Source organism: Heterodontus francisci, chromosome 11, assembly GCF_036365525.1.
Source record: "Heterodontus francisci isolate sHetFra1 chromosome 11, sHetFra1.hap1, whole genome shotgun sequence".
NCBI classification, from domain to species: Eukaryota; Metazoa; Chordata; class Chondrichthyes; order Heterodontiformes; family Heterodontidae; genus Heterodontus; species Heterodontus francisci.
Window position 1 is genome coordinate 80,232,134 of NC_090381.1, and position 24,282 is coordinate 80,256,415.

At 41.0% G+C, this 24,282-nt stretch overlaps 1 protein-coding gene across 1 annotated transcript in view; it reads right to left on the minus strand.

Moving 5' to 3' along the window:
- Nucleotides 1-24,282, minus strand: part of psmd2 (proteasome 26S subunit ubiquitin receptor, non-ATPase 2) — a 68,221-nt gene that overhangs the window by 20,181 nt on the left and 23,758 nt on the right. The window contains exons 6-14 of the mRNA XM_068042323.1: nt 23,289-23,447; nt 20,361-20,505; nt 15,736-15,796; nt 10,556-10,702; nt 10,369-10,475; nt 10,060-10,187; nt 8,777-8,864; nt 2,847-3,009; nt 523-624 (exon numbers count right to left, since the gene is read on the minus strand). Coding sequence (XP_067898424.1) covers nt 523-624; nt 2,847-3,009; nt 8,777-8,864; nt 10,060-10,187; nt 10,369-10,475; nt 10,556-10,702; nt 15,736-15,796; nt 20,361-20,505; nt 23,289-23,447 — 1,100 coding nt within the window. The remainder of the gene's footprint in view (nt 1-522; nt 625-2,846; nt 3,010-8,776; nt 8,865-10,059; nt 10,188-10,368; nt 10,476-10,555; nt 10,703-15,735; nt 15,797-20,360; nt 20,506-23,288; nt 23,448-24,282) is intronic.

Here is a 24,282-nt window from a genome sequence, read left to right on the forward strand (position 1 = left end):
CCTCTCTACAGGCCCTTTACTTCAGCTGTTTTACCAGGGATTGTAGCCTTCCTTTAAATGAGGAATAGAATCAGAATGCTTGTGCCCCTTTTAATTTCTTTTCCCCCCTTTTCTGGTGTTCCAATGGAAGTTCTGCTGCTGGCCTGCCCTGCATAAGTAATGAGTCCTGGCCCAGGAAGATGGGTTGGGATCACAGTGGCATCAGCGCCTTGGAAGATAATTCCGCCTATAGTCTCAACATTACGATAAAACACCGTAATAATGGGGTCTGCATAAACCCTACAAGGTTTGCAATTAGTTACAGAACAGATGCCTTTAAAAAAAAAAAACTTAGAATAGATATATATAGAAAACTCACTGTACAAAGTTGAGAGTTCAAACCACAAGGGTAGAATTGGAATTACACATTAGAACGCTGTTTATTCTATTGTCAAAAAATGGATTACACAAGTTTAACCGATTTCAGCCTAAAAAAAGGTGGCATTCAAATTACATTAGTTATATTTATATAACTGTACTAACCTGCATAAGCACAGACATCTACCAAAGTGTTGGCAAAACTACGAAATGGCTCGGACACCACTTCTAGGGTAGCCAAAATAGCCTCTATGGCCTCACCTTTTCCTGTGAATCACAAATACATTACATCAACTATTTTACAGGGAATGCTAACTTTATTTTGAAGCATGCAACAGAGATTTTATAGATACAAAAAAAAAAGATTAAGATGACTAATCTGGAATTACAATAGAAACCAAAGAAAAACCACAAAAGTTGTAAATTGGAATGCTGGAGTACATAGCTGGTTAATCAGTATTTTAAAAGGGAAAGACAGGCTTTTGTGTTGACTGAGGACCTTCATTAAAATCCAACAAGAGAGTTCAAAGTAGTAGAAGTACACAGGAGTTACAACACAGCGGCCATTTGGTCCAACTAGTCCATGACACTGTTTACCCTCCATGCAAGCAAATAGTTCCAATCACATATACCCATTCTGTTTTCATATCACTTTTACCCTCCCCCCTCCCTTTTTCCTTCATTCACTTATCCAATATAATCTTGATCGTTGATGCCTCAGTCTTTAACACCGGAATGAAGGGTACAGCCTCACAACTCTGTGTAGGGAAGTTTTTCTCACTGTTATAAATCTTACATTTAATCTTGTATCCATGGGTCATCCTTCTAGAGCCAAGTACTAGAAAGAGTACCTTGTCCCATTCTTTGATAATTGTAAACAATTCTATATCATCCCATAATGTGTTTTCCAAAGAAAAAAGGCCCAACTTCTCCAAGCCTTTTTTCATATTATTTCCTCGTACCAGGTAGCATCCTATATTCCTTAATTTTCTCTAATAATCTCCCACATAGTTCTCTGGCAAAGACTTTCCCAAAGAACATGCATACCACATCCAATGCACTTGACCATCCATATGGCTGTTAGAATTCTTTAACCAGTTATGAGGTTAAGCAAGCGTGATTGTCCTTTTTGAAATCGGTGCTGGCTACTTCTAACTATTTTCTCTATCTAGATAGATAGCAATTTCATCCTTAAAAGACTGTAAAATCTTCCCTACCACAGATATTAAGATAACTGACCTTTAATTATTCAAATTAGTTCAATCTCTTTTTAAAAAATGAGCTCAACATTGGCCACATATCCACACTAAATAGTGCTTGAAAGACAATTTCTAGGACCTCTGCTATTTGTTCCTGTTTTCCTCTAGATCCTTGTTTGCATACGGTCAGGTCTCAGTGCTGTGCCATCCCTTAACTATATTCTTTAAAATTTTCCGTTTATCTACAATAATGGTGCTCACCTCACTTTCAACCACTTCATGATTCACCTCTTCGCTGATGTCCTTCTCAAGCAAAGTACTTCTTAAATGCTGCGATTATCATTTGCAAAGTGACAACCCTCTCAAGGTCCCAACTTGCCTTTAACAAGTCTTCTTTTACCAATATACTCGTAAAATACTTCACCGTACTTTTTGATGTTTTTTGAAAATTTTCTTCAATATCCCATAGCTTTCTTTACCCCACTCTTAACTTTTGCATTCTTCTTTAGTTTTTTTTAATTAGTTCTTACTGGCCCTCTTCAAATTTAATTGGTTTCTAATCTCTATTTATCATGGCATCCTAACTACAAGCACTTTTGCTCTTTTTTAAAATGGAATATATTTATTCTGTAACTTTGCATTCTCTTTCTGAAAATTCCATTATTGCTCTACAGCCCTGTGTGCTAAACTCTCCTTTAAACTCACAGGAAAACAAGAGCAAAGCACAAGGATTTTATCAAAGTTTAGGCTAATTTAAGTGCAATAATTTCCCCCAATTTTTCCCCCTCTCAAACTGAGATTAGCACAGAGTTCTTCAACACCATGCTAAAATTGTTCCCCATATGTAGCCCTACTTCCAGCAAAACTATCCACAATGGGAAGTATCCTATTCTAATCCAGTATTATCTCCCACTTAGCAAAAGTGTTAATGGATAGCAATCAGGAACAGAAAAATAACTTTTCACTCCTTAGCCCAAGGATATCGAAGTCAATTGTTACTCAAGCGGCAATCAATGCATTAAGCAGAGCACAAATCTGTAACCTCACTGCTATGTATGACTGACTCAGTAAGTTCAATAAGTTTAAAATGTAAAATGCAATACAACACAATAGTGACTGCAAGTATACAGCATTTAACCCATGTGGTGCCAAGGTCAGACCTTCATTAAATTGAATACTACCAAATTTTTGATAAGTCCTGTACAAAGCAGAGATTAAAATTAAGAAAATAATTAAAAGCAAGTCATTTCATAGAACAAACACTTGCTTTGCTGCAATATTTATTCTTACCCAAATGGTTGAGACCTAGGCCTAAGGGGAGCCACCTGGCATAAGTGTCCTTCAGCTCCTGCTCAGATTTCTCCATTATAGTTTCCAAGATAGTGGAGGTAACTTCTCCATTGCATGATCCCACTGCAATCATACCACATGCCAGAGCAGTCACACCTATCACCTGCAGGTTAAATTTGAAAACAATTAATTAGACAACTGCTCAAAATATGCTAATATCAATGTTTTAGCACATGTGGTTGAATTGGAATAAAGGAAAAGGCAGCAGCCCAAGAAGCTATTTTCAATAATACAAGTTAGAGACAACGGATAAGCATTTTAACTAAGCTCCAGTGCTGTATTAAGTGATGTGCATATTATTTGTAACAGGTGGCCATTTGCTGTATTCCCCTTGAATTTCTATTTTCACTTAGGTGGGAAAAACCATGTCATTCCATCCACATATCAGAAGCAGCTATTAACATTCCTCCTCCTACAATCAGATCAAACCCAGAAATCAGAACTGGCCAACTCCACATAATTGTAGTAACTATGCAACATTACATCAAATGCATCGAGTAAATCACAGATGCACTAATCTATAAAAACTACTTTTTCACTACAATAAATAAATATATATCAATTTAAACCCATATCCTAGCAGGTACATGCCCAGACTACAGCTTACTATTTGACACAAATTGATAATCTCGCTCAGGGGTTGTAATGCTGGTTGGAATGTTTTCTTTATTTGTTCTTGGGATGCGAGTTTCACTAACAAGGACAGCATTTATTGCCCATCCCCAATTGCCCTTGAGCAGGTGGTGGTGAGCACCTACAATCTAAAATGATTCAACAGGTTTACTGTAAACCACAAACCATTTCTCCAGACCTAAAGCAATGTGGTTGACTCTTAAATGCCCTCTGAAATGGCCTAGCAAGCCACTCAGTTGTATTAAACTGCTACAAAGTGTAAAAAAATGAATGAAACTGGACAGACCACCCGCATTGACCTAGGCACTGGAAATGACAATGGCAAACCCAGCCCTGTCAACCCTGCAAGGTCCTCCTTACCAACATCTGGAGTGTGCCAAAATTGGGAGAGGGGTCTGACTGAGTCATACTCACAGAATCATACCTTACAACGTCCCTGACATCACCAACACCATCCCTAGGTATGTCCTGTCCCACCAGCGGGATAAACCCACCAGAGCTGGCGGCATAGTGGTATACAGTTGGGTGGGAATTGCCCTGGGAGTCCTCAACATCGACTCCGGACCCCGTGAAATCTCATGGCATCAGGTCAAACATGGGCAAGGAAACCTCCTGCTGATTACCACCGACCGCACCACAACTCCGCATCCCCACCCCCCACCCCCAACCTTAACTGATTAATCTGTGCTTTTCCATGTTGAACACCAACTGGAAGAAGCACCGAGGGTAGCAAGGGCACAGAATGTACTGACTTCAATGTCCATCATCAAGAATAGCTCCGTAGCATCACTACTGACCGAGCTGGCCGAGTCATAAAGGACATAGCTGCTAGACGGAGTCTGCGGCAGGTGGTGATGGAACCAATAGGAAAATACCTACTTGACCTCATCCTCACCAATCTACCTGTCGCAGACGCATCTGTCCATGACGGTATTGGTAAGAGTGACCACCACACAGTCCTTTTGGAGATGAATTCCCGTCTTCACATTGAGGATATCCACCATTGCATTTTGTGGCACTACCACCGTTCTAAATGGGATAGATTTCAAACAGATCTACCAACTCAAAACTGGGCATCCACGAAGCATTGCGGGCCATCAGCAGCAGCAGAATTGTATTTAACCACAATCTGTAATCTCATGGCCCAACAAATCCCCCACTCTCCCATTACCATCAAGCCGGGGAACTAATCCTGGTTCAATGAAGAATGCAGGAGAGCATGCCAGGCGCAGCACCAGATATACCTAAAAATGAGGTGTCAGTCTGATCAAGCTACAACACAGGGCTACTTGCATGCCAAACAGCAGAACCAGCATGTGTAGACAGGACTAAGCGATCCCATAACCAACGGATCAGATCCAAGCTCTGCAGTCCTGCCACATCCAGTCGTGAATGGTGGTGGACAAATAAATAACAAGACGAGGAGGCTCCACAAATATCCCCATCCTCAACAATGGGGGATCCCAGAACATCTGTGCAAAAGACTAGGCTGAAGCATTTGCATCCATCTTCAGCCAGAAGTGCCGAGTTGGTGATTCATTTCGGCCTTCTCCTGAGGTCCCCAGCGTCGCAGATACCAGTCTTCAGCCAATCCGATTCACTCCACACGACATCAAGAAACGGCTGAAGGCACTGGATATTGCAAAGACTATGGGCCCCGACAACATTCAGGCAATAGTACCGAAGACTTGTCCTCCAGATCTAGCCGCGCCTCTAGCCAAGCTGTTCCAGTGGTCATGAGCTTGTTTTTTTAACCTCGGGAAATATGCGGTGTGTCTTTAAAAGATCAGTACTGCTTTAAGACAGCAAGATGAGAAGTTGCAGAGAAGGTGCATCTAGGTTGCCTTGGATACAACCAGAGACCAAGGACAGGATATACAATGTTGCCATTTAACTTTGAAACTAGTTGAAAACTGGCTTTGCAGAGACAGTTACAAAAAAACACACAGCTGAACTGAAAAGAGATCTCTGTCAATTTAAACTGAAGGAAGTGAATTTAAACTGTTATTTTTACCCCTCAAAATTCTAAATGTGAAGCCAGATTGATTCTTTTGAAAGTGGTTGCGAGTGGATGATCTGCTGTGGTCATCGCTGTAAGGAAGAGGTGTTTGAAGCTTTGGATGTTGGACTGGATTTCCTTACCTCATCGGATCCTTGAAGATTGCGAGTGGACTTTGAATCAGAGGACTGATTGTCAGAAAGCGTAAATCTGAACGGACTTGTTATTGATATTATTACTATTTTAAAATACTATATTATCTTAGTAGTGTTTAAGATTTTTATTTTTTTCCAAATAAACAGTTAATTTGTTGATAGCTAAAGATACCTGGTTTGGTTCGTGTCATTCAGGATTAATAGATTGTTCAACTCAGCTGTGACCTTTGATTTGGAAAGTCTAAAGTGATATGTTATGCGATCTGTGGAGTGATGGGACTTTACCATGCAATTGCAGGAGGTGTAATACCTGCACTTTTACCTCCTCTCTCTCCTCACTATCCAAGGCCCCAAACACTCCTTCCAGGTGAAGCAGTGATTTACTTGTACTTCTTTCAATTCAGTATACTGTATTCGCTGCTCACAATGTGGTCTCCTCTACATTGGGGAGACCAAACGCAGATTGGGTGACTGCTTTGCAGAACACCTCCACTCAGTCCGAAAGCATGACCCCGAGCTTCCGATTGCTTGCCATTTCAACACATCTACCCTGCTCTCATGCCCACATATCTGTCCTGGGCTTGCTGCAGTGTTCCAGTGAACATCAACACAAGCTCGAGGAACAGCATCTCATTTACCGATTCGGCACACTACAGCCTGCCGGACTGAACACAGTTCTATAATATAAGGGCATGACAGGCCCTCCTTTTTATTTTTAATTTTATTTTGGCTGAGATTGCTGACAACGCAACCACCAGGTGGCGCAGTACTTGCATACACTCAAATGCAGGCTCTTCAACTGGAATGTACTGACGTTCAGGCAGCTGCCAGGATTAAACATGGTGCTGCTCAACTTATCACAGAAAATGCTTATGGCTAGATTGTTCTAGCAAACTAATCTTACACCAAGTTGGATGGAAGCCCAGTAATATGCTACTATGCAGTTATAGGATACTAACTGTAATCTTCGGATCCATTTAATATTCCAGTAATCCTATTAAATACAAAATGAATTTTATGATTGAATTTCCATTGGAGGATAGTGAATTGGCACCCCGATCGATGGAAAAGAAAATCGGGCAGTGTATAAAATGTGCTGCCAATTTGTTATCGTTAATCATTTATATGACTGACCGGGACTGATTTCACCCGAGCGCAGCTACTAGCTCCCGCCCCACTGGCCACTCTCCCACTTTGGCAACTCGCTTTCTCCCCCTCCTCCCCACCGACCACTTCTCCCCCCTCAGCCACTAGCTCCAGACCTCGCTGCTCCCCTCCCCAACTTCACTGGCCAACGGCCAACTGTTCCCCGCTCGCACCACCCCGCTGTCCGGCCGAACTCTCCCAGCCCACCAACCCCCCGAATCCAGCCGCGAGTTACAGGTCGCATCGCTTCCCTCCTCTCGGCCTCTCACTCCCACATCCGATCAGTCACCATACGCTGCCCGAAGAAGCAAGGCGGACCGCAAGGTCCGACATCGGACAAGTGGTTGAGAAGAGGGAAGCGGCGTGGCCTAGAGATAAGGGTTGGGGGTGGGGGCGGCGGAAGAGCAGGGTGGCACGAAGCAAGGAACAATTGGCCAGGGGAGTGGTGGGGGAGCAGTGAGGTCTGCAGCGAGGCCTGCAGCAAGTTGCTGAGGGGGCAGAGCGGCGAGCAGGGTGGGAGCAAGTGACAGGGATCAAGCTCCAGCCTCAAAGTCTCCCATTCAGCCACTTCCTCCAGCCGAGTGGGGGGCTGGATACCTGAGGATGCTTTATCGCACATGCGCGAAGATGGACTAGGCGCGGATACCCAACGACGTAATCCCTCGCATGCGCCACTTAGTCCTGGCAAGATGTAGCTGCGCATATGCGCAGCTTGTCACACTACAATGATGTCAGCGGGCCACTGCGTTGCCAGAAATCACTTTTATTTTAGTTTGTTTCTTCATTCATTTTTCTTACCATGTGCCTGCCCACTGTTTTTTTTCATGTTTGTGCTTTGGGCCAGGGCCATTCATTTTTCTGTCCATTAACACCCTCTCTGCACTAACGCTTTGTCTTTCAACACACCATTAACATACCATTTGCCTTTGCTCCATGACCTTCTGGTCAGTTATTCTCTGTGACCCGGTCCTATCAACACCTTCATTTTTGTTATCTCTTGCCCCACCCCTGCTTTATTTGCTTAAAACTCATTACATTTATAACCGTTGCCAGTTCTGATGAAGGGTCACTGACCTGAAACGTTAACTTTGCTTCTCTCTCCACAGACGCTGCCAGACCTGCTGAGTATTTCCAGCATTTCCTGTTTTTATTACACATTTTTAAAGATCTTCCAAATGTTGTACATGATAATTTTGCTATTGCTATGTTTTAATTTTTTTCAGGAAAAATAAAATTTCAAAACAAACATTTATTCAGATAATATACTATTTACTATGCAGCAATTTTAATCAAACTTTAAACCCTGTTAACCACAAATTGAAACACTAAAAATATTTCTAACTTACATTTCTAAGCAGTTAAGTGGGAGATGTCCATTATCCCAAGCTTACTTATCTTTTACCTATGCTTGTACTCCAGTCCATTTTCCTTGTTTTTGAATTTTGCATCTCATTTGCTTTATGTATATCTTCACAAATTTAAATGGTTTACAGCTTATCTGCTCCTACTTGAGGTGGACAACTTGTGCTTTATTAAAATCATAAAAAGACTGAAGAACCAGAGCCTAATGTAAAATGTTTAACAAGTTAGAGTCAAATACAGGCAAGGCCAATTAATTCACCTAGCTCATCATTCTGTGGAAACTTGTGATCTGCTATCACAGGCTGTAACTGAATGACTGAAGTTTTTGCCTTCACTACCCTATCCAGAAAACTATTCCAGGTATAAATAACTCTGTGGTTATCCAGTACTCAACTTTTCATATTTTCTTCAACCATTGAATCTTACAGCACAAATGGAGTCCATTTGGCCCATCTTGTCTAGGCCAGTTTATTTTTTAAAAGAGCTACCCAATTACAGTGCCAAATGATGTATTGCATGCTTGCAACATTTTCCATTTTCGTTCAGATTTTCAATACTGGCAGTTTTTTTCATACCTCCATGCTGGATTTTGAGTCTCGCGTCACAGGAAGAAGCAGAGCAAGTACATCTTCCCGATTAGAGCCTGCATAAGCAAGACCAAGTCTGCCAACCAAAAAGTTAAAGAAATTACACAAAGATACTGTTACACAAACTATATATGATCAGAAAGGGGGAAAACTGTGCATCTTAACAGTTTTAAATTTATCTGTACATTCTACAGTTCTGTATATTTCTCCAATAAACATCTAAAGCTGACACTGCAAAAATTAAGTATATTTTTAAGAGAAATACTCCATAAGTTAGAATTCTTCATTCTACAAACTACTCTTCCAGGTGAGTGATTTTTAAAATGAAGATGCCAGTAATATTTTATACAGCAATTGAGTTCCCCATTAAACTTTACTGTGACTTGGGCAGGAGAACTTGTTTATGCACAATCAGGACGTCAGCACTGCAAACAAGACAACTAATACTGCAGCAGCACTAATGGCTTGATGTGTGAACAAGTAAAAGAATGACCTCATCATATCTAAAATTCCAATCAACTGGCTATAAAACCAGCCTATTTCTCCAATAAATATTTTGCACGAAAGGACCAATTTTTCCCATTTAAGATGCTGGAGACAGAAAATAAGACGGGAGAAGTATTTTAAACTTAACAGAAATTAAAGATAAGATACAGGATAGAGGTAACATGATTAAAATAGGAGAAAGGAAGAGGAAATGAAAAGTTTTTAATTTTTGCAGCGTTGAGTTATTATTATAAAACTAATATTTGCAATGTTAATTTTAGGAATGCAAAGCTGCAATATTTTTAAAATCTTGCCCCAGGAGATTAGAATATCCCAGGTTCAGGGAAATTCCAGTCCCCTCGGGCCAATGTACACTTGTTGTCTTCTAATATTTATATTTTTTCCCCTTCAGATGTTTTATTATTTCTGATTTTAGTTTCCTTGCTGTCACTCCCATATTTTACAAAGTTTTGGTTGAGGATACCATATTGAACCAGTTTGTGACCTTTGAATTTTTATTAAATACAATTTTTCCATGATGTAAAATAAGTGCATACAAAGAAAGTTCATTAGAACTAATATTTCATTTTGCCACAATTCAAAATAAAAAGACCATAAATTTGCAATATGTTGATGCAGCTCCAAAATGACATTTCCTAATCTAGTATGCTTACATAATCTGTTGGGCATACACTGCATCAATAAAAGACCATCGGGAATAGTTAGATGGGTAGTTTACTTGATTAAATAATTATCTTCTTTGTTCAAATGAAGACAATGCTTACCCAAAGATGGCTCCAATTCTCATTGTATTACTGCTGTGTAGGACATAGTCTGAGAGAAGAGCAAGAGCTGGATCACATTCATTCCGGACACCAGAATTTACAATACCGCATGCAAGCAAGGCACCAGACTGGAATAGAGGACATTGATGATTAACAATTCATTGGATTTATCAACAGAGCTGTATTAAAGTGGAATGATTTTCACAATTACAAAACTGTGAAAAAGCTACACAAGGTCATTTTCCTGCTCCACCTGAACTTGCCTAGTATGGTTAAGCATATGAAATACATTTGGAATATATGACTCACCTTAATATAATCTTCTGAAGAGTACAGATACTTGTCAATTTGTGTCAAACCACCATCAACATCCCACAGAAGTATCATCCCTAATGAAGCTGCAGCACTTAGCATGCCTAGTAATAAACAAAACAAAAATCAATTAACCAGCCAGTACACACGTTTGGCATTTAAAGAGCTTTCAGGAGGTACTCACCATGGTCTTTGTTTTTATATAGCCATTTATTACCATCTTCTGTCAACAGTTTATCTTGTCCAAATGCAGCATTTACAAAACCATTAACAAATGAAGAAGCAAGGTTCATACGAGCAGAATCAATCTGGGAGCCAGTGCTACCAAAACCTGTAAATTTAAAAAAAATCCATTAAGAATAAACTTAAACTTTAATTTCTAAACAGCACACTTAAACAATACCAAATGTAAAATTTAGTTTCTTTAGATTTTAGTATTTAGCATCGTGTGCAGTTTTGGTCTCCTTATCAGAGGAAGGATGTTCTTGCCTTGGAGGGAGTGCAAAGAAGATTTACTAGGCTGATTCCTGGGATGGAAGGATTGACGTATGAGGAGAGATTGGGTCGACTAGGCCTATAGTCACTCAAGTTTAGAAGAATGAGAGGGGATCTCATAGAAACCTATAAAGTTTTAACAGGACTAGACAGGCTAGATTCAGGGAGGATGTTCCTGATGGCTGGGGAGTCCAGAACCAGGGGTCACAGTCTCAGGATAAGGGGGTATGCCATTCAGAAATGAGATGAGAAATTTCTTTACTCAGAGGGTGGTGAACCTGTGGAATTCTCTACCGTAGAAGGCAGTGGAGGCCAAGTCATTAAATATATTCAAGAAGATGATAGATATATTTCTTAATGCCAAAGGGATCAAGGGATATGGGGAGAAAGCGGGAACAGGGTACTGAATTGGACCATCAGCCATGATCTTTTTTAAATGGCGCAGCAGCCCTAAGGGCCGACTCCTGCTCCTATTTTTTATGTTTCTATGTAGACAATTTTTCTTTTGAAGCGCATTGCTTCTCACTAATAATGCCTTAAGCATTTTCTAAGAAAAAAGGTCCTAAACATTCCGACATTCCACTGGCTTTTCTTTATTCTCAAGGAGTCAACCATTGATGTGTTACAGTTCCACACAGTGGGGTCCTTCTAGTACCTTGCTCAAATGAATAACTTTCATTTGTAAACCCACCAAGTGTCAGCAGCCTAGTAAATCAGGAGAGCATCTCACACAAGCACAGTACTATCCTTTCACAACTTTCACATATACATTTTACAGCAGGTTATTGGTGAGTATATGTCGCGTGTTGTCACTGCTGCAGACTTCTTCCATAATCTTGACTGGGAGGAAGCTGACAGAGCAGTATTCAGGAATGTAAATTTTTTTTTGGATATGAGATGCCTGGGCAATTTTTCATATTGTATAACTGCACTTCAACAGCTTTGCCAACACTGCAGGTAGCAGGTGGCTGGGACATTGTTAGGGTCAACAGCTTTCGCTACATGCAAGCAGCTGCCTTGTAATGTGGCTTGGGGCGAATTCAATTGGTTGGACGCTGGATGTGCGATGGTGGCACTATCAGGAGGAGACCGAATAGGATCATCCATTTGTCATTTTTGGTCGAAGGTGCTTGAAAACAGGTCAATATTACTTGTATTGAGAATTTGGCTTCAGTCATTAATGAAGATGGGGACATTCATGGAGTCTTCTCCTTAAAAAAAAAAGTCCTTATTTAAGGAAGGATGTAAATGCGTTGGAGGCAGTACAGAGGAGGTTTACTAGACTAATAGGGTGGGCTGTCTTACGAGAAAAGATTGGACAGGCTAGGCTTGTATTCGCTGGAATTTAGAAGAGTAAGAGGCGACTTGATTGCAACATATAAGATCCTGAGGGGTCTTGACAGGGTGGATGTGGAAAGGATGTTTCCACTTGTGGGAGAATCTAAAACTAGGGGTCACTGTTTAAAAATAAGGGATCGCCCATTTAATACGGAGATGAGGAGAAATTTTTTCTCTCAGTGGGCCGTGAGTCTTTGGAATTCTCTTCCTCAATTCTTGATAAGCAAGGGGTGGAACGTTATCGGGGGTAGTGGAAATGTGGAATAATCAATTCAGCCATGAACCTATTGAATGGTGAAGCAGCTCGAAGGGCCAAGTGGCCTACTCCTGCTCCTAATTTGTATGATTGTATGTCCTCAAGTTTTGTCCCACTCTCTTTCAAACTCGCCATCACCAAAAAAAAATCCTTGACCCCCTCTGTCCTCAATAACTACCATCCCATCTCCAAGATCCTTCCCTCGCCAAGGTCCTTGAAAGGATCACTGCCTAGATCAATGCCATTTTTCATCTAAGTCTCTGAATTCATTTCATCAGATTACCACCCCTTTCATTAGGCCACAACAGCCCTGATCAAAGTCATAAACAACAATCTCTGAGACTGTTGTTACGACCAAGGTCCGAGGAGTGCACTATTACGTCAGTCCCACTTCTCCTAAGGTCACAACATAGATTTAAATTTTCCCACTTACCGAAACAGTCATATACTCTACTTTTCCCCAGAATAAAGCACACCAACTTAGTTTCTTTATTAAACAACATTATGCATTTATTATAAATCAAGTCTTAACCAATAAGGAAGTAAACATACACACGAATTGAAATATTAAAGCCCCTTATCTATCCTAGTCCTCATATACACATGCGCGCGCGCACACACACAAAAAACTGGTTAACCAGAAAAATAAATGCGATTTTTGTTTATAGCTGTTACAACGAAATAGAAGGAATAAATAAAGCAGACTGAAAAGAAGGTACAGATGATGTTTTTTGTTGTGGTGAGGTGTCCCAAAGGCAAATAGGCAGCTGCCACCAGTCCGTTCCAGGCCATGTTGAAGATCTGTCTGTGTAGACTTTCAGGATGCAGCTACAGAAGGCTTCATATAAGTCTTACATCAGGTGTGCAGCAACAAAGTTTCCAATTCTCACACATTCAATGCAAAGTTCCTTCAAAGATGCAAGGTTTCTGCAAACATGCAGAATTTCTTCAAAAACAGGAGGCAACAGGAAACATACTTGACACAGGGTTCCTTTTCAAGAGAAAGATGAGCTGTTTTTCTTCTGGCAGGTCAAGAAGCAAACTCCTTCTGTTTTTCAGGCCAAACACCAACTGGCTTTTTAACAGTTCAAAATGAAACTACCTCTTTCCAGAAAGAAGTCCTGTGACACCGTTAAATCCTGGCTGGTCACTTCCTTGTAAATATCTGTCCCTTCAGGTCAGAACACAAACCTCTGCTGTGTTTACTTGAAATCAGATGCTTTCTAGTAAGACTCGTTTACATTTAGTCCAAACCTTCTGGCAACTTCTTTTAAAAACCACAAAGTTCAGCCACTTCAAGATTCCAGATGAATCAGTGTCCACAATCTAACTATAATTTCTTAAAACATATTTTATGAAGAAAAATAGAAGCATTCACGTAACACCGTGACCATGGTAAATTCTCTTACTTTGGGGGTTCTCTGCAGTATTCAGCATGAAGGAGGATGGCGCAGTTGATCCAACGCGCTTGATCTATTCTCCAACTCCATGAGTTACTCTCACTTGGTTCCATGCTCAACTATCCAATTACAGCCAGAGCACGGGTAACAACTTGATTTCCTCTCCATTACAAAGATCGCCCATCTTCACCCTTACCTTAGCCACTGAACTCTCAAACACACTTCGGTCACCTCTAGATTAGATTATGCCAGTTCTTTCCTGGTAGCCTCCCATCCTTTCAGCTCATGCAAAATTCTCTTGTCCGCATTCTAGCCATCACCTATCATACATCGTGTTTCTGTTTAAGGGACTGGAGCCATAAAATCGGCAGCACAGGAACAAGCCATTCAACCCAATTGGTCTATACTCAACACAAGTCTTGTTGCACACTACTTCCCTCTTCTCATCGTGCCCCAATATCCCTACGTTCTACTCTCCCTCATGTATGCATCAAGCCTCCTCTTAAATTCATTAATCCTGTTTTCTTCAACAAATCCCATGTAGCAGCAAGTTCCAAATTCTGAACACTAAATAAATTTCTCCTAAATTCTTCACTTGATCATTAAGTATCTACCTTATTGTCTCCATGTTCTGGAGTCAACCACAAGTGGAAATAGTTTCTCTACATCCACGACACCATAATTTTAAAGACCTCTACAAAGTCTTCTCTTTCACAGAGTACAAAAAAGGTCCAGTCTGCTCAATTTTTCCTGGTTGTGGCAGCCTTTCAATTCTGGTAAAATCCCTGTAAATCTTTTCTGCATTTACTCCAGTGCCTCAATATCCATTTTGTAGTATGAAGGCCAGACCTCCATGTAGGATTCCAACTGTAGTTTAACCAAAGTTCAATATAAATTTAACATTACTTCCTTACTTTTGCATTCTATTGTTCTAAAATGAACCTCAAAACTTTGCTTGCACTCTATGGACTGATTAACCTGTGTTGTTACTTAGTGATTTATGCATCAATATGCCCAGTTCTCTTTGCTCCTCTATCCCATTTTGTTTCTTTCGTTCCTTATTCCTCCTACCAAAATGAAACTTGATTTGCCATTTATTCACCCATTCTGCAAGCTTGTTTATGCCTTTGTGTTTTAGTGCAGTCATCAATATAATTAGCTATGACCCCCAATTTCGCATCATCTGCAAATTTTGACACCATACTTTCACTTTGCGCCCAAATCATTCATGCATATGGTAAACAGTGGTCCGAGCATGGATACCTGGGGGACACCACTTCCCCACTTTCTAATAGTCTGAGAAACTTCCCCTTATCGCCCATCCTCCACCTGGTTTTGTAGCCATCTTTCAATCAGCTACCTGACCCCACCAGCTTGACCTTTGTCACAAATCTCTTATGCAGCACCATATCAAAAGCCTTCTGAAAATTAAAATGTGGTTCCATCCAATTCATTGCCCTTGTCTTCTCTACTACTTCTTCAAAGGTTGGGTTAAACATGACCTTCCTTTTAGAAATCCAACTTACTTTTGCAATCTTCTGTCTCTGGATGTTTTGCTACATTATCTATTAGCATTCCTTACCACTGATGTTTAAGTTAACTGATCTGTAATTTCCTGGATTTGTTCTCTCTCATTTGAACATGGCAAATAGAATAACTGTTTGCCAGTCCTTTGGCACTATTCCTTTTCCTAGTTAGTTCTTAGAACAACTTTTATATGGAAAAAACAGGTTACATGGAAATATCTTGGGATTAGACACCGATAAACTACTTCAGTTCACTCTTACAGCTCGAGAAACCACCTGAATTCAATGTGTTACAACTTTATAAACATGCTTTTAAACCCAACTTTTAAACTAATGCATGTAAACTTACGGTTGTTTTCTAAATGCGTCTTGTAAATATCCTCTGGTACTTTAGGCTCCATAATGTCCAGCTGGGGAGAAAACACATTTCTTAAATCTTATTGCATAATTGAAAATTTTCACAGCATTTAGCTTCTCTATATGAGTAGGTGTTGTGTGACTGCCTTTGAGTGATATCCCTTCAAGATCTTAGTATGCTAATGAGCTAAGTGCCAGGATGCAGTTACGTGACTCAGAGCAACTGTAAAACCTAGAGGCAAGCTCTGTAAATACCTAGCTGTTAATAAACCTGTTTGAGATCTTCAACCAATTGGATTGCACGTATCTCATTTATGTTGCATCAGACAACATAGAAAGAACTCATTATATGATTGCAGCAGTGGCGAGAAGACAGAATCCAAGATTGAAGACCACAGGAAAACAGCTTTAAAAACCACCTTCCTACAACTAAGAGAGAGGGAAAGTTAAAAAAATTGGCCCAAACAGGGAAATAAGAAAACACTTACCTCAAGCTGTAGAAGACAGAGCTCTGAAAGACAGGCTGCAAATCAATCACTGTAATCAGGTGAGTCATCGTGCTGTCGGTACAGGAAGCCCCGTTGAAAAAAAGCCTCGAGGTACTTGCTTGCATACTTGATTTTTTTTTTTTAAAAAGGCTCAGTAAAGAAAAAAAATAGGGAAAACCCAATCTCTGTCTCAGGCTGATCAATCGTTCTCAAAGGCTACCCCAGGCTGATCGAGGTCCGCGCCATTACGGGAGGCGCCCGACAGCAAAAAGTGTGGGAATCCTCCAATCACGCAGCCTGCAGCTAAAGCTTAAAAAAACCCCATTAAAAGCACTCAAGCATGAAGAGCTTTCATTCACTCAACCAGACTTTAAAAAAAACCTCAAACACTCAAGTGTGAAGAATTGCCGATTGAACGGCTGTATAGAGAAAAAAGAAAACTTGAAATGCTTATTGCACAGCTGTGTAAATAGACAGACTAGAATGCTGGAAGATACAGACAAGCATTGCTAAACACCTGCTGCTGTCAATCAAAGCAGCCAAGATTTTCTTTTTTAGAAAGAGAGTACAGTAGTCACAGAACCAGTCTCAAAAGCTAGTTTTAAAGCAAAACAGCAGAAATATAGATCCCCAATTTCCCAGCATGAACTGGAAAGCCATGGATATCCTATTAGAGTTCCAGCTTTTCAAACAGAGTGCAGTCATGCTTCACCGACCAAGTGATTACAGAATCAGAAAAAACAGACTGTAAAAATACTAATAGCAGTTGGCAATGAGGGATTGCACAGAATCAATACTTTTGGCTTCTCTAAAGACGAATAGAAAGATCCCACAAAGATATGAAAAGTGCTAGATAATCAGCTCAGATTAAGAGTGAATTTTCAAATTCACCACCTGGAATTGATGTCCTACAGGCAACTGTCACAAGAATTAATAGACCAGTTTGTCAGTAGAAGCCCCGTAGTAAGGGCAACAAATGCAACTTTTCAGAAGCTGAGCTGTCAGACTGAATAACGGAGCTGGTCATCATATCAACACCCATAGGAGCGTTTCAGAAAGACCTCTTGGGGAAGGTGGTCACAGAATTGATGCACTGCTAGAAGATGGCAGAAAATATGAAGCCATTGTAGCTGGACAACAGCACCTGCAAGCACTAGGTACAGCCAACAGTATCGGCACCATAACCAGATTGAAAAGAGCAAGCAAGCTGTGTCCTAAGTGTGGTCGGTCCCATCATAGTGAAGTTGTCCTGCATTTAGAGACCTATGCAAGGTGTGTGGTGGAAAATGACACTGGGCCCACTTATGCAAGAAATCTGGCTCCAAAGACACAACCAGAAGTCACAATAGGGCGCAGACAGACGGCAGGCGCAGAGACAGGGCAACAGCAGCAAGGAGAGCACCAGAGGCCAAGCCGATACACGAGGTCTGCAGTGAAACAGATCGGAGACAAGACTCAGTGAGCAGTTCTCAGACAGAAGAACAGTCATTCCACATTGTGAACCTGACACATCATGGTGATGAAGTCAAACAAGTGGAAGCTTTCATAACTATTATCATGCGCCCAAAGAAAGTTGAACAACATACATTCAGGGTTAAGACTGACACTGGCGTTAGTGCAAATATTCTACCAGTCTGAACAGATGCGATGAAAACGGGAGAAACTGGGAGAATAGAAGAGTCTTTACACGAAGTGGGGGCGGGTGTGGGAGCGGCAGGTGGAAGAAACGTAGTCAAGGTGGCTGTAGTATCATAGTAGATATTGATTGATAGTCTATACCCAGAAATGGAAATAGAGAAGTCTAACTAAAAATAAAAGTAAAATGGGGGGCTCATCATGCTCTGAAATTATTGAACTCAATGTTCAGGCCGAGGGGCTGTAGTGTGCCGAATCGGTAAATGAGATGCTGTTCCTCGAGCATGCGTTGATGTTCACTGGAGCACTGCAGCAATCCCAGGACAGAGATGCGAGTATGAGAGTAGGGGGGAGTGTTGAAAAGAATGTCAGCACTGATTCAGTGTACAGTTCTGCTTGCAGACTGAGCGGAGGTGTTCCTCAAAGCGGTCACCCAGTCTGCGATTGGTCTCCCCAATGTGGAGCAGACCACATTGTGAGCAGCGAATACAGTATACTACATTGAAAGAAGTACAGGTAAATCGTTGCTTCACTTGAAAGGAGTGTTTGGGGCCTGAGATAGTAAGGAGAGAGGAGGTAAATGGGCAGGTATTACACCTCCTGCGATTGCAGGGGAAGGTGCCATGGGAAGAGGACGAGGTGGTGGGGGTAATGGAGGAGTGGACCAGGTGCCACGGAGGGAACAAACCCTTTGGAATGCTGACAGGGGAAGATGCGTTTGATAGTGGCATCACGCTGGAGGGGGGGAAATGGCTGAGGATGATCCTTTGGATATGGAGGCTGGTGGGGTGGAAAGCGAGGACAAGGGGAACCCTGTCACAGTTCTGGAAGGGAGGAGAAGGGGTGAGGGTAGAGGTGCGGGAAATAGGCCGGACATGGTTGAGGGCCCTGTCAACCACAGTGGGGGGGGGGGGGGGGGGGGGAGGGGGGGGGCGTGGAAATCCTTGGTTGAGGAAAAAGAAAGACATATCAGAAGCGCTGTCATGGAAGGTTGCATCTTCACAGCAGATGCGTCGGAGACGGAGAAACTGGGAAAATGGAATGGAGTCCCTACAGGCGGCAGGGTGTGAAGAAGTGTAGTCAAGGTATCTGTGGGAGTTGGTGGGTTTATAATAGATATTAGACTATGACCCCTGGTTCTGGACTCCCCCACCATCGGGAACATCCTTCCAGCATCTATCCTGTCAAGTCCTGTTAGAATTTTATAGGTTTCTATGAGATCCCCCCTCACTCTTCTGAACTCCAGCTAATATAATCCTAACCGACTCAATCTCTCCTCATACTTCAGTCCCACCATCCCAGGAATCAGTCTGGTAAACCTTCGCTGCACTCCCTTGGTAGCAAGAACATCCTTCTTCAGATAAGCAGACCAATACTGCACACAATATTCCAGGTGTGGCCTCACCAAGGCCCTGTATAATTGCAGCAAGACATCCCTTCTCCTGTACTCGAATCCTCTCGCTATGAAGGCCAACATACCATTTGCCTTTTTTACTGCCTGTTGCACATGCATGCTTACCTTCAGCGACTGGTGTACGAGAACACCCAGGTCTCGTTGCAAACTCCCCCCTCTCAGTTTATAGCCGTTCAGATAATAACCTGCCTTCCTGTTTTTGCTACCAAAGTGGATAATCTCACATGTATCCACATTATACTGCATCTGCCATGCATTTGCCCACTCTCAACCTGTCCAAATCACCCTGAAGCCTCTCTGTATCCTCCTCACAACTCACCCTCCCACCCAGTTTTGTGTCATCTGCAAATCTGGAGATATTACATTTAGTTCCCTCACCTAAATCATTATTATATATTGTGAATAGCTGGGGTCCTAGCACCGATCCCTGTGGTACCCCACTAGTCACTGCCTGCCATTCGGAAAAAGACCTGATTATTCCTACTCTTTGTTTCCTATCTGCCAACCAATTTTCTACCCATCGCAATACATTACCCCCAATCCCATGCGCTTCAATTTTACACGCTAATCTCTTATGTGGGACTTGGTCGAAAGCCTTCTGGAAGTCCAAATAAACCACATCCACTGGCTGTCCCTTAAGAGGGCTTGCCCGTCAATTTTCCCTCCAATAAGGGATACTAGCATTTCTCCTCTAGCAGACAGCACACTAACAATGAACAAAATACCACGCCCGATCATTGCACTGCAGTTTGCTTCTCTCTAAAATGTCTCGTCACTTTACCCAGATAACCCCAGCTCAGCAGCCTGCACCAATTCTGATCAATTTAATATGATTCAGTGTTGTGTGTACACAACACCAAAGTTGCTTTCACCTCAATCACAAATCAGTAAAGAATATAAAATGTGCTTACGAAAGTGCTTTTGTCAATCTGTAGGATCCATATAGATCATAATGTAACCACAAGATATTGCACATTTGTTTAAGTTCAACACAGCACCAGTCAGAAACACTGCAGAACACTTAGTTTTGTCTAGAGGCTAATTCAAAGAGTGCTTTTGCTAAATTCATATATGGCTTACCTCTCGTGCAAGGGCCAAGAAGTTGCTATTCAATTGAACATTTGACATTATTTCTGTCAGATCTTCATAGTCCTCCACATCCTCATTTAGTTCCAAAAATACACCATGGCGACCCAACATAAATGCTACCTGCTTCTGAATAACACTGTAGATCAAGTTAAAGGAAAAATATTAAACAATGATCACACCAAACAGGAATTATAGTGGTTTAGTATCACTATTTACTTAGTATTAGAAAAACAAGGTTATCCTCTCCAGAAAATGCCTAGTACGGTTCCACAGGATCCTGCTGCCCTACAGTATCTCACACAGCAGATGTCTGAGAGAGCTGTACACTTTGTCGGTAGGCTATGCTATCAAATGAGCCATCAATCAAGCCCTATCCTGTTTTCACTTCTGTATACACATATGGGACTGACTACCTATTGATCAAGAGTGACAGATCACAATAATTATCACAGCTGATTTTTTTCAGTCTTAGTTCAAGAGCACTAAAGCAAACTGTAGCAACATACCATCCATTAACCATCAGCTAACTAACCGACGGAACTAAAGAAAGATGACGTTTCCAAGTACTAACAACTGCATATTCAAAGTATTATAAATAGTAGGAGCAATATGCTTGTATGAACCACATCCTCAAATTAGTTGAATATTCTGTACTTAAATGTTTCTGTAGCTATTTTAATTAGGCTGTAGTCAACACTTCAGAAGATACTGCAGATATACAAGAAGCATCATAGGAGCAGTTACAGGACAAAAATAAATGGCTCGTAACTCATTTTCAGAATGAGGGATGTGGGGGGAATGAGGGGAAAATCTCACCTTTTGTACTCCATAATCTGCTTAGTACCATTTGGTACAGTAGACAGAGATTCATTCTACTGAGGCAGCAACATCTATCTGTGTTTCCTCAGCCATGGCAATCTGACTTTCAAAGGCCAGGCAACTCGGTCCTATTTGCATTTATACACTTATTTGATGTTTGAGAACCTGGCTGTTTGGAAAGGATTTTTTTTTAGCATCACTGACTCATTAAATAGATAAATCTTAAATCAGGCACCAAGAACTGTTAGTACCAACAACTTGAAATAAAAGCTAGTTACTGAAAATATGGATCTAAATTCTTAATTGTACTACCCAGCTCCATGGTACACTGTTCACATAACCTACAGCACAGTCTCTAAGCCTTCACTTGAAACTCTCTTGCAAATGTAAAGAACCTTAATTTCTAAGAGGCATGGATTCAAAACTTCCTGTGTGCAACTTTAACTGGTGCGTTGTTTTGCCCTTCCATAAATTGCAGTCTCATGATAAGAATTGCATACAGCATCAAACATCTATTATAAATAAAATCACCAAAAAGGACTGAATATTTAAGAAGTTAAATTACAGTCAGAGACTAGACTGAAGTTCAGCAGTACCCTGCATACGGTGACAAATGATACAGGTGCAAGAAAGACGTTGCACTTTTTCCAACATAAAGAGCAAAAACGTTATCTTCTGGGCTTGTTAAACAATTTAAGCAGCTGGACAATGCATTGATAAGGAACAGCTAATATTTTATCACTTTTAATGCTAATTTATCATACAAGATAGAAACAAAGCTCCTCAGCATTTCCTCCCCAATGGCAATAATTTAAAGCAGTGAAGTAAACAGCAGTTGCACTGCTTTAGTACAGTACCATAGCACAGTTCTCAAATACCCTAAATAATTCAGTGAATTATTCTGAAGTGCAATGTAAATGCAGCAGACATTTTCACACACAGTAAAATTCCACAAAATAGCCATGTTGTTTGACAGGATTATTGGCCAGAATACCAGGAGAATCCCTCACTCTTCAAATAATGCCCTGGAAATATTTTTTCCATTGCCAACTGAAAAAGTGTACAGGGCCTTGGTTTAACATGTCAAGATAGCACCTCTTACAATGCAGCACTCTATTGTACGGAAATATCAGTTTCAATTGAGTTCTTATCAGAGTGGGGCTTGAACCCAGAACCTTCTGACTTAAGTGAGAGTGTTACTATCCAAGCTGACACTGTTGATTAAATAATTACTGTACTTTGAACAATGTACTCTTACTGGCACTTTAAACAACTGAGCAGTGAATTGGGGAGGAAAGGTTAAGCAGCTAAGAGACTTGCTGAGCCGACTGCAAGCACAGTAAATGTATATCCCATCAAGTTTTCAGCTGCAGCCACAGTAGTAACTACGGCAATAAATTACTGGTCTGTTCATAGTCACACTGAATTCACTAAGTGTTCAAGTTAAATCCGTTAAATAGAAGGAAGCAATAAATTGATTATCACAGTAGTTAGCACTACTACTGCAATCAAAAGATTTAGGGGCATTATTTGTGCTAGTACATCATACTGTACGAAAGGAAACTTATTAAAGGAGTGCATATCACACTACAACTTACATTTTTTCATAATATCCAAAGTACAATTAGAATCTTTAACGTAGTTCCAAACAGGTTTTCTTGCCCCTCTTAAACCTGTCACCTTTGGAGAGAACTAACATTTTCTGTCTCTCCATTCATAATGACCTAACAGCAAAAGTGTAGCAATAAGCAATACAAATCAGAGGGTTCTAGGTCTGATTCTTGGTCTATGCCATTAGCCGATTCCAGATAGGACAGTAGTTTTGATGCTACATCTGATCGCAATATTAAATTATATCCTAGATGACAAAATGGTCATTCGGGCAAGGTACACGAAGACTGCCAGCATGCAGGAGACAACAGCTCAGCATAAGCCAGTACTTTAAAAATTAAAAGGAAAATATAAATGAATTTGGTGGATTAACAAAGAATCAGTTGTGAGTAGAAAGCGCAACTTCCTAGTTTTTACACGATTCCCAAGAGAAACTTACGTGCTACATTTTAATAATTAAATGCGCATTGATGTAAAGTGATTACATACACATCTTTACAGGAAGTAAAAATATCTTCGACTAATTCCATGTCATTTAACATCAGTGCAAGACGTAGAGCTTCAGGGTAGCGATTGAATTTTCGGAAAATACTAAGAGCACATCGAAGCAGAGCAGAATTCTCTGGTTCAGGAACATAACTGACACAGCTGAAATAAAATTGGAAAGATCATCTGAAGTACAAGTTTGAAATCAAGACAAAAAACATGCACTTTGAAAGTTTAAATTCTTAATCACAGTTAAGATCTGCATTTTGTCAGGCTAACTGCCAACTTGGCCACTCCGGAACAGAGCTGGGCATGCACACGAAGCTGAATTTCTTAACCATATAGGAGGCAGCCAACATTTTACATACACACACACATTATACACAGCAAGTCAAGATCAAGTGCAACTTGCAAGTGAAATGGGGCTAGAGGGTGCTGTATAATCAGACCAAACTGTGCTAACAATAAGTCCCCAATTCCAAGTCACACACTTGAACTACATAATACTTCGATTTGACATTACTATGTAGAGATAAGTAACAAATGTAAGTTGGGAAGCAGAGAAATTAAGTTGGTTGGGGCTTTGGGGTTTCTTTGCATTATAGACTGAGGGGCTGGAAGATGCAACACTGAGGTGTCTCCACTGGCTGAATGGCATAATTATTTTATTTATTTTTTAAGATTTATTTATAGATACAGCACTGAAACAGGCCCTTCAGCCCACCGAGTCTGTGCCGACCAATAACCACCCATTTATACTAATCCTACATTAATCCCATATTCCCTACCACATCCCCACCATTCTCCTACCACCTACCTACACTAGGGGTAATTTACAATGGCCAATTTACCTATCAACCTGCAAGTCTTTGGCTGTGGGAGGAAACCGGAGCACCCGGCGGAAAGCCACACGGTCACAGGGAGAACTTGCAAACTCCACACAGGCAGTACCCAGAACTGAACCCGGGTCACTGCAGCGCAGAGGCTGCGGCGCTAA